The sequence below is a fragment of the Amphibalanus amphitrite genome, unplaced genomic scaffold (genome assembly GCF_019059575.1).
Source record: "Amphibalanus amphitrite isolate SeventyFive unplaced genomic scaffold, NRLGWU_Aamphi_draft 002013F_arrow, whole genome shotgun sequence".
In the NCBI taxonomy this organism is placed as follows: Eukaryota; Metazoa; Arthropoda; class Thecostraca; order Balanomorpha; family Balanidae; genus Amphibalanus; species Amphibalanus amphitrite.
In genome coordinates, this window is record NW_024883506.1 from 60,240 (window position 1) to 78,260 (window position 18,021).

The 18,021-nt window shown below is 48.5% G+C and overlaps 1 protein-coding gene across 1 annotated transcript in view; it reads left to right on the forward strand.

The window, feature by feature from the left end:
- The window catches only part of LOC122376095 (sialin-like), a 61,597-nt gene extending 43,896 nt beyond the window's left edge, over nucleotides 1–17,701 (forward strand). The window contains exons 3-5 of the mRNA XM_043355789.1: nucleotides 3,860–3,957; nucleotides 14,160–15,381; nucleotides 15,918–17,701. Of these exons, the coding sequence (XP_043211724.1) occupies nucleotides 3,860–3,957; nucleotides 14,160–15,381; nucleotides 15,918–16,171 (1,574 nt within the window). The 3' untranslated portion in view covers nucleotides 16,172–17,701. The remainder of the gene's footprint in view (nucleotides 1–3,859; nucleotides 3,958–14,159; nucleotides 15,382–15,917) is intronic.
- Nucleotides 17,702–18,021: the final 320 nt, after the last annotated feature.

Below are 18,021 nucleotides of genomic sequence, written 5' to 3' on the forward strand. Positions count from 1 at the left end.
GAGATTATCAGTTTCCAGCCGTCAAAGGCGTCATCTATAGGAGCTATGCCTTAACTATAACTTTAACATTTCTGCCACCAGGGGATCGACAGTATCGACAGTACCGTAACACAATTGGTATTTCAGGTACAGACTGCAACTGCAGTTCTTTTGCAACTTATTCCTTAATCAGATGAATACTTGTCATAGATTTATTGGTCGTACGATATTGGCGTGCGAACTTAGGGCCTAGGGGCCAAAAATGCGTGTCTAAAACCGACTTCTTAGAAAAGAACCGCTAAAGCAGGAATCGAACCATCGACCTTTCGCTCATCACACCGAGACTCTAACCACTCGGCTACGACGATACACTGTCAATTGAATTGCCATATACAATTAACCCGCGCCCAGATGGGGTCTGCCGAGCAACGCGGTCTGATGGGGGGGGGGGCCATTTTGGCCCCCCCCCTCAGATCTCGAGAACCACGCAACATAGCGACAAGCGGTAAACGGTGTTGGATAGCCCCAGCGGGGAACTACCTTGTGACCCAATTTCATTGACCTCGGTCAAACCGATGACGTCACAGGTCAGGTCAAAGGTCGAATTTTCACCGTTTACAGGCATTTCAAGAAATGCGTTGTAAAATCGAGTAAAATGCACTTCATTCAAAATCATCGATGGAGAAATGTTCTTCAAAAACACATTTTGCTATTTGAGGTCACTGATACCAGGTCAGGTCACAGAGGTCAGGTCACTGGGGGGGTCACAATATGAAAGTGTCGTGTGATACATGTTTTATGGTCCATTTTACATGACAAATGCGATTATGTGGGTCAGACAGACTTTAGGGCCAGCTTAGGTCACGTTTTGGTCAAGGTCAGGTCAAGGTCAGGTCAAGGTCAGGTCAAATTAGGTCAAATTTCAAAGTTGATATTTTTGCATAAAATGGGTATCGATTCGATGCAGCTCGTCACGGGGAGTTCAATGGTGGTCTCCGTTTTGCGCTACGAGGTCTAGAATTGCTAAAAATTGAGTTCAAAAATTTGACGTCATCAATTTTTAACAGTTTTTTCGCCATAACTTGGCCAAAAAAAGAGGTATCGATCTAAAATTTGGTATGTATATCGAAGAGCGCAGGGACTATCACATATATTCCGGTTTTTTCGAAATTCGAAATTTTTTTGGAATTTTTTGAGTTTTTCTAAAAAAATCAATTTTTTTGATTTTTGGGGGTCAAATTCCCAAAATTTCGAAAATCCGAGATAGCAGTTTTGTAGCGCCGTCTTTTCTCTACACAACCACATAAAGAACTTTAAAATTGCTTGTTAACTGTAGAATTGGTGAGCGTTTCAAGATGTCATGTTTTTTGCTCATTTTTGCTCGAACATGACCTCAGTTTGACCTCAATAACTCCTGACCTGAGGTGACCTGTGACTTGAAATTTTGTGTGAAGGTGTCAAATTGATGCCCGGTAAGGTACCCAAAATTTGGCGGCGCTGCGCGCCGCCGTTTTCTCGCTATTTAAGAAAAACCACAGGGGGGGGCCAAAATGGCCCCCCCCATCAGGGCGCGGGTTAAAAAAAAGTCTCAACTCAAATCTGGCCTCAATGCATGATTGTCACGTCGGATGGCTATGACGTCGCACTAGAGATGTCGCTAGTTGGTGGGCCGATTCGTGTAATACTATTGGCGAATACGCCGCCCGGAAGCCCATTCAAAGCTTTGGGATCCACACTATACACTCGTGCCCTGACCTCTGATTTGAGTAACCCTGATAGCCAGTGACGTGTGGCTGTATGGTGTTGCCGCTGCAAATTGGGAGTAAAGTAAATTGCCAGTGATTACTGGGATAGTTCATGTGAACTGCGTAGTACATACGTGATTGCGCGGTTGGGTGGGTGCCTCTGGTGCCTTTACATGTAAAATGGAAGCACGAGTTAGGGGGGGGGGGGGGTACGCTCCAACTGGTGGTGGGAATGGCGTTGAAGGTTTTAAATGCTTTTATATCCTGTCGCTTTTATTGTTCTGTTGCTGTTATAATTATTTTGTCATTTATGAATCAATCACTTTGGTAATCGAATACGTTGGTTATCAGATATGTTATCAATTAAATTGATCATTATATGCATGATTTTTTTATGTAAATGTAATGTAAAATATATTTTGGGATAGTGGGAGTTTTTCTATGAAATGAAGAAGGGCATTTGTTATGATTTTAGTTATTCTGGTTTGTCACCCTTTTCGGGTAGTTCTGAATTGTGTCGTTTGTTTTCTGATTTCGTTTACGTTGTGATTTGTTGTCACTTTCGCTGTTGTTTTGCTGTTAGAAACATTTCGACTAACGTACTTGAACTCATTCTATGCTATTCATGTTGCTTTCGATGGCATCCACAGTAAAATAAAGCTAACTGTCTTGCTTTTCACAATTTGCTGATGCCTTCTTTGATTAAGTAACTATAAATTCTCACTCTTTTTTTGATGAATCTCAGCTAACTTTGTCACAACAATTGGTGTGTTTGTCATTCATGTTTTGACAGACATGTGTGACATTTTATCTCAGGTTATCTACCCCAACAAACCTCACGTATTTCCTCATTTACCGATTACCCATACTTCTCTTTCTAAAAATAAATTTATTTAATTTGATGAACTTTACTGAATGTGGATTTACATGTGCCGATGCACTATTTAACACACCTTGTTCATTGCACAAAGTTTCACCATGTTTCACATTAGTTTCATTCCAGTAGACCAAGCTGGTAAAACGGGAGATCTTGCTCTTTTCTTTTATCGCTTTTATGGATATGTAATTTTGAAGCCAGTTTCTTGCCATTCGGCTACCCGGCTCATATTGAGAGCTGTAGACTTTCCGGTTGGGGCTTGGACTTTGTCTTTAAAAGATAACTTATTTTGTCCTTCCTGAATTTATGATTGTAGCAGCTTTGGGGTTTCGGCAACTTCCAGACCTATCACGCAAAATTTTGTTAAGGGCTTTGTGGTGATAATTATTATCCCCAAATTTTCTCACCCTAAGCTACTTGACCTGACAACCGACTCACACCGTTGACCTATGACCTGCAACATGGCTTTGACAGACGGGCAACCTAGCCTGGATTGACAATGACTGTCACATACGACCTACTGTACATTCTCAAAATTTTCCAATGACTGACGTTTATGTTCATTAGCATAGTCATTTATTGAGCTCTGAACTAGGGAATCGCCTCAGACAGCTGATCTCTGACCCGTGAATGACCCTGACGCTTGAACTGTGGGCCTCTGACCTCTGACCTAACGTCGACATGTGCTACCGGTGACTTGTCACCTAACGCTTAACATTACCTGAACGCGACCAAAAAGCTGACTTCTGACTGATGCGTTGGTCCTTCGTGCTGACCTGTGACATGTGACTCAACCTATGACAAGGTGTTGAACTGTGATTTGACTTGATTGAATTTTATGCTGACCCATGATCTGGTTTGTTTGATCTTTGTGCTGACCTGTGACCTGACATGTTTGACCCTTGCGATAATCTCTGACCACTGACTTACGATCTTCGCGCCAACTAATGATGTTTTGGGCTGACAGTGGCTTGACGCATTTGACCTTTGCGCTGACCTTTTGAACTGTGACCTCTGCGCTGACTGATGACCTCTGCGCTGACCTGTGACCTCTGCGCTGACCTGTGACCTGCGCTGACCTCTGACCCGCTCTACCTCTGACGTACGCTGACATGTGGCCTGCGCTGACCTGTGACCTCTGCGCTGACCTCTGACCTCTGCGCTGACTTATGACCTCTGCGCTGACCTCTGACCTGCACTGACCTGTGACCTCTGCGCTGACCTGTGACCTGACGCCGCCGGACGCGTTTGTCGCCAGATAACTCGTGTGGTGCGGGCGATGGCGCGAGTGGCTGTCTTCAGCCCCCTGCCCGCCTGCTCGTCTTGCTTCTCACCACGTGGGGCTTTGTGGTGCAGGTAAAAGCGCCAGGGTGGGCTTAGGTAGGATTGCGGGCTGAGGCACGGCAGCGGGAGGGATGTCACTTGGGGCATGGGCGGCGAGTGAAGGAGGAAAACGACGGGGGAAGGCAGAGAAAAGAAGGAGAGGAGGGAAAGGAATAGAAATGTGGGAAACAGCGGGCTTAAAGAGACAACGAAGGGCTTGGAATGGAAACGGGAAGGATGGGCCAAGGCAGGATAGATAAACCCCGCTACAGAGAGAAGGGCTTTCGGCAGTGGGATAGAAATCGGAGGGGGCTTGGTCGTGGAGAGGGGGGGGGGGAAACATAAAGGAGATGCGAGCGGTAGAGAAGGAAAAGGTAAGGAGGACATGGGCAGATATTCCATAGGCTATCCTTTTTGAAGATATTAGGGGCAGGAGACTTTGGTGAAGTATTTGGTCTTTGAGATATGTTTGCAGTCGATGCTGGAAAAGTAAGCAGCTTTTGGAAGTGTGAGTTACGGGGTATTTGAAATAGATAATCAGTGGCATTGCCAAGAAGTTGTGATTAATCACGGGGCAATATTCTGGCTGCCAATCAATTATAGGGCAATCATGTTAATTTTAGGACAAGCCAGATAAAGCAAGGGTAAGTTTTGGCTATCGCTCACACCAAATCTTATGCGGAATAGCACACACACTATTTATAACATGCATTATTTCTGGCAGTCCGGCACACCAATGGCTCACTTATACATTTTATATAATAGCTGCATATTTATAGGCTGAATCGCCTTCGCCCGATTTATGCCAAAAATAGTCAGTCGGCAGTTCATTATGTTTATACATTTACGTCCAGCAAATGTATCTGTTCCGATGCTCAAAAGACACGGCCGTCCGGCTCGTAACAACGTAGGTGTCTCAATCGAGTCGGACACTCACGTGACTCCTTCGTCAGCTGGGCCGTCCCTCAAAGGTTATGACGTCATATGATCCATCAGCTGCTGGCAGGTCACCGTCAGAAGCGCCAAGGCAAGCGTTCGTACAGATATAGAGATGCAAAGGGAAGCGATGATCGAACGATGTATTCGAGCTTCAGACTGCCATCAATGCCACATTGTTGGCTAATTTGATTAAATGATTGTGTTCATTTTATATTGTAAGGGTTTCCAGTTGATAAAATTGCGCATTATATGTTCCTTCACAACGGTCGCAAAAGTTACCATAGAACATTTCGAGCTCTCAGATTGTCCCAAGGCCGTATAGAGATTGTCCTATCAAAGGCAAATCCTTACACTCTTTTCGGGTAAAACCAAAACAAGACGAAAAAACATCCACCTTCTTATATCCTCTGTTGTTAGTATCTTCTGTACAGGATAATCTGACCTTTGAGCCTCCGCGCCAGGCTGGCAGCTCGGACTTACTCCAGCTCGACTTCTGTTTGGTTTGGGGGTGCCCCCTCCCACTGAGGGGGGAGGCATAGTGTCCCAGGTCAGTGAGGGAGTGAGTCAATGAACACGACAGACAATGGCCCCGCTGTCTGCTGGCGGTCTGGCGGCACAAAACAGTGCCAGGTCGGAATGGACGGACACCCCGCCGCTTGATGGGGAAGGGGAACAAATAGTGTGGTGTTGGGGCAGACTTGGAATAATGAACGGCGAGTGAATACTGAATAATTAGCGAGTGAGACCTACCAAAGTCGCAAAAAGTTGGCACTATGTCTAATTTTGTTCACGATGGAAACGAAATCATTTCATAGTTTACCACAACATTCCATGAGCATGTTTTCAAACAATCTAACCGACAATTGCAGAGCTTCAAACGCCATTCTTTGAGTCACTCTGGTACCGGTGTCGGTATTCATTTCTCTGCACCCTGTGCCCCGCGAACCATAGTACGTTCTTGGCTGGAGATTTTACTAACCGAGCCAACACATGTCCACAAATCTCACTAGTGTACCGACCCTACCCATACCCCAGCATGTATCTGAAACTGGGCCTGTCCAGTCTTGGCAGAACTGCGACACTGCGCCCCACTGCCACGCTGCCAGATGCGATGTCCTCGGACGCCGCCACACCTGTAAATTATCGTTCTAAAATTGTGCCGCCGGCGCGGAATCTGGCATCGGCGGCTGTCACAGCGCCCAGCGCGATGCCAGATTAGCCTAGACTGGCTAGATTAGCCTAGATCGGTCAGCTTGGCTACATGTTGTGCGGTGAATACTGCTGGAATTTTGGCGGGGTGTAACATTTTGGGCGTCGATGCAACCACGGAAAAATGGATGCTGCCCAAAAAGTGGCCACAGACGGATTAAAGGATCAAAATATACGGAACCAAAGCTGATAATAAACAATTGAAAAGATCAAATCTTACACTAGTTATTCACAACCATAAAATATGGATCCACAAATTTAAAGACATTTCCGGTACAAAACGGTCACGCACCATACGTCGCTAGACGTTTTTATGACTCACCTACTTAAGTTGTCTTTCTTGCCTGAGTCAGCTCTCAATGCGTTGGCACGACTCCATTATTCAACGCTGATGCTAAAAGTTCCCTAGATTTTATTTGTTTACGCTGTTGGCCATATTTTGATTGAATCGAACGAAGTTTGTCAGGCGCCTTTCATCGTCCGTAAGACCCGAAAGTTTGTGAAGTGTGCTTTATGTGATCGGAACCCCAAATGCTGCTCATCTGTGAACAGAAAGGACTTCTAGGATGGCTTTTCGGGCTAGCCAGTATTTAATGGGCCGGCACAAGATTTGGAATAAACAATCGGAAAATTTGAATGTTGATAATTCCAAAATAATGGGGGGTGTACATAACAGCTACGGTGACATGTCTGAGATAAATAAATGTGGTAAAATGTAGATTAATGGAGATAAGCGCAGCGAGCGTAATTCGAGACAATATTTGAGCCAAAATATCAATTAACAACACAAAAATGCTATCAGGATTCGGTAATAATAGCACGTTAATGCCATTAGTTTTACACTACTATAGCAAGGCAACTCAGTCGCAATAAAGCCTTTGAATTCTACCACCAGTACTCTTCTATCGCTATGCCGGTTTCAGTTAACCCTCGCATGTGTAGGGGGGGGGGGGTCGGATGGACCCCCCATGGTTTTTCGCGAATAACTCGCGTAAAAAGCGGCCGATCGCGACGAAACTTTCAGTACCCTCACATTGATCAATTTTACACCTACTCTGAAAATTTCATGACCCTGACCCAAATGACCTTTGACCTGTGACCTCTTTTCCGAGACCATGTTTGGCCGGAATCGCGATTCTGCGTATGTCGGCTTGCATTAGCCGCGCTTTGCGAGCTTTTCGTGGTTTCAAACGTTCAAACATGTGATTTGATGTTGCTTCCATGCATTAGGGTGAGTGTCAAGGTCACCTGAAGGTCAGGTCAGGTCATTGACCTTTGGTGACCTCGGGTGACCTCGGTTCACTTTTTCGAGCTGTACATGTTTCTAGGCTAGTTTTTGGAGCTGAATTCGAATTTAGCAACCATTTGAACATTTAAGAAGTAGTTTTGGTGCCTTCGTAACATGTTACGAAGCTGTCAGAGGCGGTTGACACGTACTACGAATACCCGTCACGACGCCTACTGGTTGACCTGACCTGACCTGACCCGACCTGGTCTAAATGCTTAAAGACATCATCTGTGATCAAAACTAACACAATATTCGTGATCAGCACCCCGAAAAACCCCTTAGCAGCCACACTTTACGACTTTCTAACAGGTCCCGATTTTCCCGACTTTGGGTCATTGACCTGACCTGGAAGGTCAACCAATGACCTAGGACCTTAAAATTGGGTATCATCGGCTTCCTCTCGTCACGGGCAACACGCTCGTTTTTTTCCGCGAAGCTCTAGCTCGATCAGGGGCCAAACGGCAAGGGGGGGTCCAACCGACCCCCCCCCCCTACACATTAGAAGCTGGCAAACGCCGCACACATGCGAGGGTTAAAGTAACTCAGAGGAGTTTAAGTGGAGGAAAAACAAGACTAGCGGAGTTTTTTAGGAGACCAATTCGATGACATAACTCACTCTAATAATCTCATCTCTGTCATAAACTTAAATTCTCCTATCACATTCTCTGAAACGTTTTTCCGGCCTGGTCGTTAACGCCCAGAACCAGCCTTTTTATGTTCATGGCGGGCCGATTGATTGTCCATGTTAGCCATTTGTATCTCTTCAGTCGTGGCCAGCCTCTCACGGTCAGCGGTGGCCTCTGAAGTGAGCAGCTCTTTATCATGAACTGTCATGAACCAGTTGGTAAGAAACTGGTAGGAGGGCACTGTTAGTTGCCCTGTCTGGCTGGTATGATATAGGTTCCTTCGTGACATTTTGCCGTGACCTCCAACGAAAAGGAGGGTCAAGGACGGATTTAAGAAAAAAAGTTGAATGCATATTGTCCTTCGTGGACAGTGGGTCGTTTTTGGTAGAGCAAGTACTAAATTTGATCCGACCGTGTTCAAATGATCTTGGTTGGCGGGGGCAGCTTGCCCGGACAAATGATCACTACTGATGGAATAGATGGTTGTCTTGGTGGAACCAAGGGCTGGCTACTTGCATGGGCCATCCGGGAAAGAGGTTATGACGGATCGACCCAGGGGATATGACGGGCTATCTCATAGGATATGACTAGTCATCCCATTGGATGTGACAGGTCATCCCTGCGGATATGACCCCGTCGGATATGCCGGCCCCATCGGACATGACCTCGGCAGATATGACCCCGGTAGCTTCCTAGCAGATGTCTCGTCCGAATGGGTATGACGCCCCGTCTCCTCTACTGTGACGTTGATGACGTCAGAGGTGCTTCCTCGGTTTTATGGTGCGCCACAACTGGCAAGTGCGATGCTCCAGTTGGCACTGGCCCCTTCCCCCTCGGGTCGCCACTGGGGAGGGGGGGGCAGGGTCGGGGTGGTACGGTGATTTGTTGAGCCGACAGGGGTGGAATATTTCGGGCATTTGGCGACGGTGCTGGGCATAATAGAGTGGAGAGACAGAGAGAGAGAGAGAGGGAGAGAGAGAGAGAGAGAGAGAGAGAGAGAGAGAGAGAGAGAGAGAGAGAGAGAGAGAGAGAGAGAGAGAATGAGAGAGAAGAGAGAGGGAGAGCGAGAGAGCGAGAGAGCGAGAGAGCGAGAGCGAAAGAGCAAGAGAGCGAGAGAGCGAGAGAGCAAGAGAGCGAGAGAGAGAGAGAGAGAGAGAGAGAGAGAGAGAGAGAGAGGGGGAGGAAAGACGATGAAAGGGGATACAATCGTTAGGATAGAAAAGAAGGAAGTTAGGACGGTGAATCATAGTCTAGTTGGAATGATAATGTCACAAGTTCTAGGCCGGTAAGTAGTCAGTCAGTTATATCGGGCTGCCATCTGTCAGCTGTGGTATCTAAGCTGGCATAAGCTGACATCTAAGCTGACCTGCGGGCTGACATCTAAACTGTCATATGGCAAAAGTTGAGTTGGCGTCGAGACAAGCAGAATTCAGAGTGTCTCCTGGAACTTGAAGCGCCCACTGTCACACGACTGTCATGTCAGCTGTCGGAGCTTCTTCTAAATTATAAATCATTCCCGCAGTTAGACGTCATATAATGGTATCATTTAGGACTGAAACAGGGCCTCGGCTAACATGTTAACTACTGGGGCATACTGGGGTAAATGCCCCAGTAGAGTCAAGGAATGCCCCAGTAGTGGTCAGGCTTTGCCCAACCTCCACAAAATGATAATATATCAATATTAACGTACATTCTTTCATTCGGGAGCGGTTGAAGACGTTTGTGACAAGAAATCAGGGGCGGCGGAAGAGGGAGTTACGGTGTGCAGCTGCACCCTCAATTTCCATAAAAAATATAGGCTGCATTGGCAAACATATCTTTTTGCACCTCCTAATCCATCTTCGTTCGAAAGAGCGTCAAAAATAATGACGAAATTACTTCGGCCACTTCGGCAAATTACTTGGTCAGGTCAAAGGTCAGGTCATGGTGAAGGCCAAATTTCGCCGATTTTCAGGTCGAATATCGACAGTTTACAAGATGCCGACGCATAACTCGGGAACCAATTAGAGCTACAGCACCGCGGAAAAGCGCATTTGATAGCCATATTAGCATGCTTTCTGGTTATTTCTCTTAGATTTGACCTAACGTCAACGGTTTTGCCTGCAAGGGGCAAAAACTACCAAAATAGACGATTTTTTCGGGAACAATTTTTCTGCAATAACTTTTGACTCATGCCTCGCACGAGCTTTCTTTTACCGACATCGTGTTCCTCTCGTCAAGACAACAATTTGACCTTGAAGGTCAACATGAAAATTCGACCTCAGGTTAAGGTCATGATCTGACCGGAAATTGTCATGTTGCATATCAGTCGATCTGAATCGTCGAGCCAAACACAACTAAGGCATTTTCATCGCTCTAGCATGCCTCTTTCAAAGTTATTCGCGAAAAACTGTTAGATACCATTCGTGAACTGATATGACCTCAGGGGCATAAACAAGGGTCACGGGTGCTATTTTCATGTTCAGTGTGTCGAAGTCACGTACAGTGTTTTATAGTGTTTAGGATAACTTTCCTCCAAAAGAGGTGGTTTTGAATTTTCTCCCATTGACTTATAATAGAGGTCGCAAAATTGAGCTGACCTTAGGTCAACGATATGAAAATTCCGAGATATAAATTTTGTACATGCTGTTGCTCTTATCAACCGCTGAAAGTTTCAAAGCGATCGGTCACTTCGTCGGTGTAGCTACGGCATACCTATATTGAAACATTTTATGAGGTGAGGTCACTTGAAGTGACCTGGTGACCTAATCTTGAATGACCTTGGTCTGAAATATTTACAACACATGTAGAATTGATGGATGATGGAGCGCCGCCGTTTTTGAGACATCAGCGAAAAACCTCAGGTGTTCAAACACCCCCCCCCCCCCCCCCAGCATGGCGCCAACACACTTTGACGATTTGCCCCAGTAGTCAAAATTCCTTAGCCGAGGCCCTGGACTGAAATTAGTAACACCGATATATAATAAGGTAAAAGGCCTGGCAGCCTGACGAATCTATTGTCCCTGACTAATGTCATGATTTGTGATAGCACTATCAGCTCAGACAACTTTAATCCCCCTCACGCCCTCCCCCCTCCGGTCGCCCCCCTACGAGACTGCTGACGTCATTATGACGTCACTGTCTGATTGGAGGGCTGGAGATGCCGGTGGCAAAAAGTTTAGAAAATATGTCAAAGGAATTTGTTAATGCTCATGGTCAGAAGATTTCTCTCAAATGACTAAGTGGCCTACCGATAGAATTATGCACTGATAAGTTCTCTTTTATTTCATATCTCCGTCTTTTACCATATCGGATGCATCCCTTTGGTAGAATAAAGCAGCCATTCCGTTTCCATTTAGACCGTGATATCGTCGCACCGACGGGCTGCGCTCCCTCCACATCTCTGTCTTTCTCCTCCCCTCTCTCTCACATCTCTCCAGACTCCGCAATCGATGTTAGTCTCATCCTCTCCCCTCCCCTCCCATCCTCTCCCCTCATCCCCAGCAAGGCGTGGGTTTTCTGCAAAGTTCAGTCGGCTGTCTCACACTCGAATGCGACGCCCCCACTCTACAAACTCGGCGTTCAGAGTCAAAACGAGATCTCTTGACTGCTTCGAGTTTGCGTCATCCGGGACGAATGCGTGTTCAATTCTAATTCCAAACAGGGCTCAGTGCAGCCTTCTAGCGTCCCACAGTTTCCAGCTCAATTTCACCGATACACAGTTGCGTTCCTTTCAATCTGACTACTCCAGTTCACTGGTGTTGGCTAGCGTCTCCGGGACTCCTTCGGGACAGCTGCGATAAAAAACTCTCCAGATGTCACCGCCTCACTCCCTTCAGCTGGGGAGCCGGGAGGGGCACACGGGCCGGCCTGCAGCCCGCACCACGTGTATAGGCGGGAGGGGCGCACGGGTCGGCCTGCAGCCCGCGCCACGTGCCACGTGTAGGCACGTGGCCAGCTCGCTGGCTGGGTCGGGATCGATACAGGATTCAGCCGACGGGGCGTCAGCTGACGGGCTGCCAGATCCGCCGCTGAGCGCTGCCATATCCAGAACTTGAGTGTGGGCGAAGGGAAACTATCAGAGTAAGGGATGAATGAGGAAGGTGGTTTGCAAGCAAACCTCTTATCTGGAGTGGGCGTCTGGGGCTGGGTGTGCCCTCAAATATGATGTAAGCAGGCGATATACGTACCTTATCTTACTTGAATCTTTATACAATATTTCATTGGGGGAGGGGAGGTAAATGGGCAGGGGCGCGGGAACTACTTTCTGACTGGGGGGGCACACCATGATAGAGATCAACCTAGGGTACCCCCAAATCTAGTTTTCTCACCGGTTTTAGGCCACTTATTTTTCACCCCTCGGCTTTTTCAACAAAAAAAGAAAACATTTGCAAAACAAGTGTGGTATTCCGTCTCAAAGCTGTGGGGGCACCGCCCCCACGGCCCCAGAGTTGGGGGGGGGGGGGCAAGCTGCCCCCACTGCCCCCCCGGCTCCCGCGCCTATGTAAATGGGGTAGCGCTTTCATTTACTGTCGTATTTTTCTGTAATAGTTGATTCTGAGTAATAACTGTTTTGCTTTGCATAGTCCCTCACATCGCACAATGCAGCCCCAGTTGACCTATTTGTAAGTTTTGCTCTCGATGTTGCCTTTTTACTTCAATAGTAATGATCGTTTTCATCACATGATTATCCGTTTCTCAGTGCGACTTTTCAACGCCCTGCTCAGTGCCTTTTGTCTTTAATAAAACGCGTCTCATTGTCCAAATATCTCGACTTCTTGTCTCCCCACTACAGGGTGTCCCATAAGTTCGTTCTCACCTTATATTTGCATGTAAAACAGAGTACATTGCGTTTTGATATGTTTATAATCCCTCAATGTGCTCCCCATTTCATAGGCAAACACATGAATACATGCTGCGACATGCCAACCGGCATGTTTGGCAGCATAGCAGGCTTGAAGTTAGCCCAGACTGACTTGGCATGGTCCGTGAGCTCCTCAATGCTGGAACACCGCTTCGCTTCGACGAGCCTCGATTTCAATATTCCCAACACATTTTTATGAAATTTGGATCCGATGAGTTGCCTGGGATGTGATCTTGCCACAGACGCCTATCACAGTCTCCTGGCACTGCTTCTAAGCTTTGCTTGACCTGTGCACTGATGCACTGTCTTGCTTGAAGATGGGCCTACGACCTCCCGGATTCCATTTTCTCCTAAAAAAAATGTGGTCATACTTGCGGTTCGAGCTAAGCTAGAAAGCTGAAACTCCTCCTAGATCTTCTTGGAGAAGCATTCTGCGTCCCAAGACTGTTTCTGGAGTATCAATCGCAACGTGATCAGTGTCTGGACGCATATTACCCCACATTACCGTGACCCTGGCCTTTTGCATAGGAATAAAGCGGGATGACACAAAGGCCTTTTCCGTCGCCCATATGGGACCGTTTTGGGGTTTGGACGGGTGTTTTATCTCGAGCACGGACTAGGTAGTCCAGATGACCACATTGATGTCATCGGCCCTCCAGTTTTTTTAGCCTCAGGCATAACGAAACACATGTTTGGCCATTTTAAGACGTTTTTGACTGTTTTGAGCCCTCCGGTAAGTAGAGCTTAAGTCACCTTGAGTTAGGTACCCTGAAATAATGCTCTTAGACAGCTGGTAATGCATCCTGAAAAGCATGTTTACCAACTTTCTAACGCTGAGACCTTTTTGACGGCCATTTTGGCGCCACACAGTTTTGGCCACATGGCTCACTCGTGAAAGCTGACAAAAAAAAAGAGCATAAACTTGCAGCGATTGACTCCCGACAAATCATCGGCGTCACTTGTTGACTGTGCGTCCAGTTAGCGACAGACATTGGCTACATACTGGATGGCCTCAATCACCCTCAACCGTTGTGAATGGCCCAGTGCGGACTAAATACCGAGACGTTCCCGTATCGGAGACCTCTATGTTGCGGCGTAAGCCGTCTCCACAGGAAGTGAACTCTCTGGCAAAAAATATTTTGTCTAGACGAATTAGTTACCGTGGAGCACATTCACAGTTGCCCTGGCAACCCCAAAAGCTCAGTTACAAAATAAATTAAGCGTGGCTTTAAATAAGAGAGCCTCTAAAAGAAAAATTTAGGTGAGAAGGAACTTATGGGACACCCTGTAACTCAGGATGCCCACTAACTCGGTTTCCCCTGTTCCGCAGATGAGTCTGCGGGTAACCATGTCGGTCGGCGTGGTGGCAATGGTGAACCACTCTGCCATCCCGCACGTCAGCACCTCGCACGTCACCATCTGTCTGAACGCCAGCGGCGACCTCCCGCCGCCCTCCGCCGAAGGAAACAGCACCGAGACGGCACCTTCTTCAGCAGGCGCACGCGTGGAGGATGGCGAGTACGCCTGGGATGAGTTCACCCAGGGGCTGATCCTCTCCTCGTTCTACTGGGGCTACACGGTGACGCAGATTCCCGGAGGGTACTTCACGGAGCGCTATGGAACGAAGATCGTTCTGGGAGTCAGCCAGGGCAGCAACGCAATCCTGAGCCTGCTGATCCCGGCTGCCGCCTCGCTCGGAGCGCCGTGGGTGATGGTGGTGCGGGTCCTGCAAGGCCTGGCCTGCGGGGTTATCTATCCGTGTCTGTATCCCACTCTGGGTCGCTGGTTCCCCACCAATGAGCGTCAGATGGCGCTCGGCTGCATCAACGGCTTCACGGCGTTCGGCATCGTCACCACGTCCGCTTGCTCGGGTCTGGTAGCTGCCAGCTCCGGGTGGCGAGCGATCTTCTACATCACCGGAGGCGTGGGCGTGGCGTGGCTGCTGGCCTGGATCGCCCTGATGCACGACACGCCTGCTGACCACCCCCGCATCACCGAGCGAGAGAGACGTCTGATCGCCTCTGGCAACGCCACCAAGAGACGCACAGAGCGCCGACCTCCGTACCTGCAGATGCTTCGCTCGCCACCGGTCTGGGCTATTGTCATCACAGAGTGTGCCAACAGCTGGGGGCTGACCTACCTCCTCACATCGCTCCCCACCTACATGAAGCACATCCTCGGCTACAACATCCGCGCTAACGGTCTGCTCAGCGGCCTGCCACTTCTGGGGAGAGGGATTGCCTTCTGCGGCGCAGGTCTGGCCGGCGACCTGTTGCTGCGCCGCGGATGGGTCACCACAGAACAGATCCGCCGTACGGCTGCCACTCTGGTGACCGGTGGCTGCGCGCTGCTGCTGTTGCTGGTCACCTTCGTGGGCTGCCAGCCGGCCGTCACCACCTTCTTCTTCTTCATGGCTGGCTTCTTCAACGGCTTCATCGGCACGGGACACCTGGTGAACAGCCTGGACATCGCGCCCAACTACTCGGGAAGCGTGTACGGCATCGCCAACTTCCTGGCCAACGCGGTGGCCGTGCTCAACCCGATCGTGACAGGTCAGGCAAAGGTCACAAGGGGAGGGGGGGGGCTGCGGAGTCAGGAAGTTTAGGTCTCGCTATTACCACATTTTACTGGTTGGTAGATGGTTTGAATATCAAAAGATGTTGGGTTCAAATGTTGGTACAGGCCACAAGTCGTTGTAATTGATAAGCACGACTCGAGGCGTCTTTTATAGAAGTCAGCCACATTCAATGCGTCCTTTTTAGAAGGCGGCCAGAGTGCATTTTATCTCGTTCCTTGGTGTTGAAATATTCGTGGCAGTAGCATATAGCAAACACTAAAAAAAAGATTGGCAATTGAAATGATATTACCAGATGCGTCGCATAGGTTCCTTCATCCTTGCACTTGTACGCTCCAAATTATGTATCGATCCCTCACTCAATCCATCTTTCTCTTTCATTTCGGTGAAGATCACCTTTTCAAAGCCCGATTATCTAAACAGTTATAACAAAATCATAAAGATCGCCCATCACTTCTCCTCCACCGAGAATCGAACCCTCAACCTCCACTCACTGTCCCTCTCCGCCCGCAGGCGCCATCATCCGCGGTCACCAGACCATGGAGCGGTGGAGCTACGTGTTCTACCTGGGCTGCGGCATCTTCTGCACGGCGCTGGTCTCCTACCAGGTGATGATGTCGGTTGATCGCCAGCACTGGGACAAACAGGAGGATATCTACGACGCGCCAGACGACGTCGACGAGAAGAAGGGCGTCTCCAACTCGATCGATGTCTGCATGGAGGAGACGGCAGAGAGCAACGGCGTCTCCAAGAAGGCCGACCGGTAGCAGACCGAAGGGAGGGTGGTAGGGAGAGGGAGGATGAGGGATGGAGGGAGGGAGGGGAGAACCGAGGCGGAGCAGCGGCTGAAGGCATCGCCTGCTGGCACAGAGGAATGACAGAACTATTGAGGACGTCTATGGGAAACTTCGATCAAGAACTTTTGATGGGCATTGGACACGGAAATCGAGCTACTGTCCAAGGACCGTTTACCAGTGGTGACATTCAACGAGAACATCAATTGATGATCTCGAGTAGTCACTGACTTCTTCAATCGCTTCATCGGAGCGGGCCACTTGCTCAACTCTTAGCAGAGATTGGTGACATAAAAATAGAGACTCGGACTGGTGGCCCCTTACCGGTGCTCTACTGATTGGTGACGTTGGCCGGTGGCTGCTGACGCTGGAAAATCCACTGGTGAACTAATGCCATTTGCCATTGGTGACAGACATTAGATGGTGGTGACCAAACCGGGAAAAGGTAGTTACAGTTATAGCCAGCAGTTTGAAAGGGTCAGGGCGATCACGAGCCATGCCCATGTTTAGCGGGGTGGACGCTTGACGGTGGACGGTGGATGGTGGACGGTGGACGGTGGACGGTCGGCAATGAAAGGCGGCATATGTGGAGCAGTGGACAGTCACTGAAACAGTCCACGGACAGTGAACAGCGATGGAGCTACGCTGTCTGCGACTGTCGCGACATCTAGTCCGGAGCTCGACGTCCATGTGAAGTCCGCCACCAGAGGGCATCAAACCACAGTGGAGGACGTCAGCGACCCGACAGACTGGCCCAGTCGTCAGCAAGAGTTATGCTCCTTCACTACAGCAGGCTAAATAGAAGTGTACCAAATAGGCCGGGTGGTAACATCAGAACAATCACACAGCACACGTTACCGAAAATAATGCTAGAAAACCTAAGTACCACGACTCTAATCCAGAGGGCGAGCACCCAATAAAACCGTGCGTTAGTTTTTAATCGTTACACTATCAGTAGAATCGTAAATCGTGCATCAAACTTCTTCACACATTATTATGCATTTTGTAGCACATTTTAGGGCTGGGATGTGTGACGGTGCTTGTGTAGGGGATGACTGCATTTGGCTTTATTAACCATCGTAGCAATTTGAACGAGCAGTGAAAATATGCTTGGCATTGTGTGGATAGGCTCACTAGTGGCAGTGGTTAATTCCATTATACTTGCTCTGCGTAGGGCTTGAGAACCCCTAGCGTAGTGCGGTGCATTTGAAAACCCTGACTCGTCACCAATGGGAGATAACTGATTCTGTCTGAGATGAGAGCCACAGCCACCGATGACCTCCCGCCGGGAGAGTTGTGGACCTCTGGGATGACGTCATGGTCACGTGAACGGATGTGCGTGGTGAATCCGCCGGGAGAATGTATATCAAGCTTTGCGATACATAACTGAACAGTGACGATAAGTGGACACATTCGGGATCATAGGTAGCCCGTTCTGTCTGTTACGGAGATGAATATCAGGCCATGCCGGGTTGAATATGATGCAGCGATGTCGGCAGATATCTGCGCCAGAACGCTACATATTATGACGTCATATAAGGGTGAGGGCGGGGACTACTAGGCGCTGAATTCGGTGCCATCTGTGCCTGTTTTATGTAGCTGAAAGTGTCATCTTGAATACCTCTGCGGTGTTTTAATCAGCATAGCCGGGCGAAGAAGGGAACAGATGAGTACGGGGTACTGTTGAGGGATCGTGCGTTGGGCGCGACTGCGTTTGACTGCATCTAGGAATGGCTGACACGTTTGCTAGCTGTTCTCTCTCCCATAGTGCATTTCAGCCGGCTGCCAGCCTGCCACTATGCCGCTCTGTACCGCGATGGATC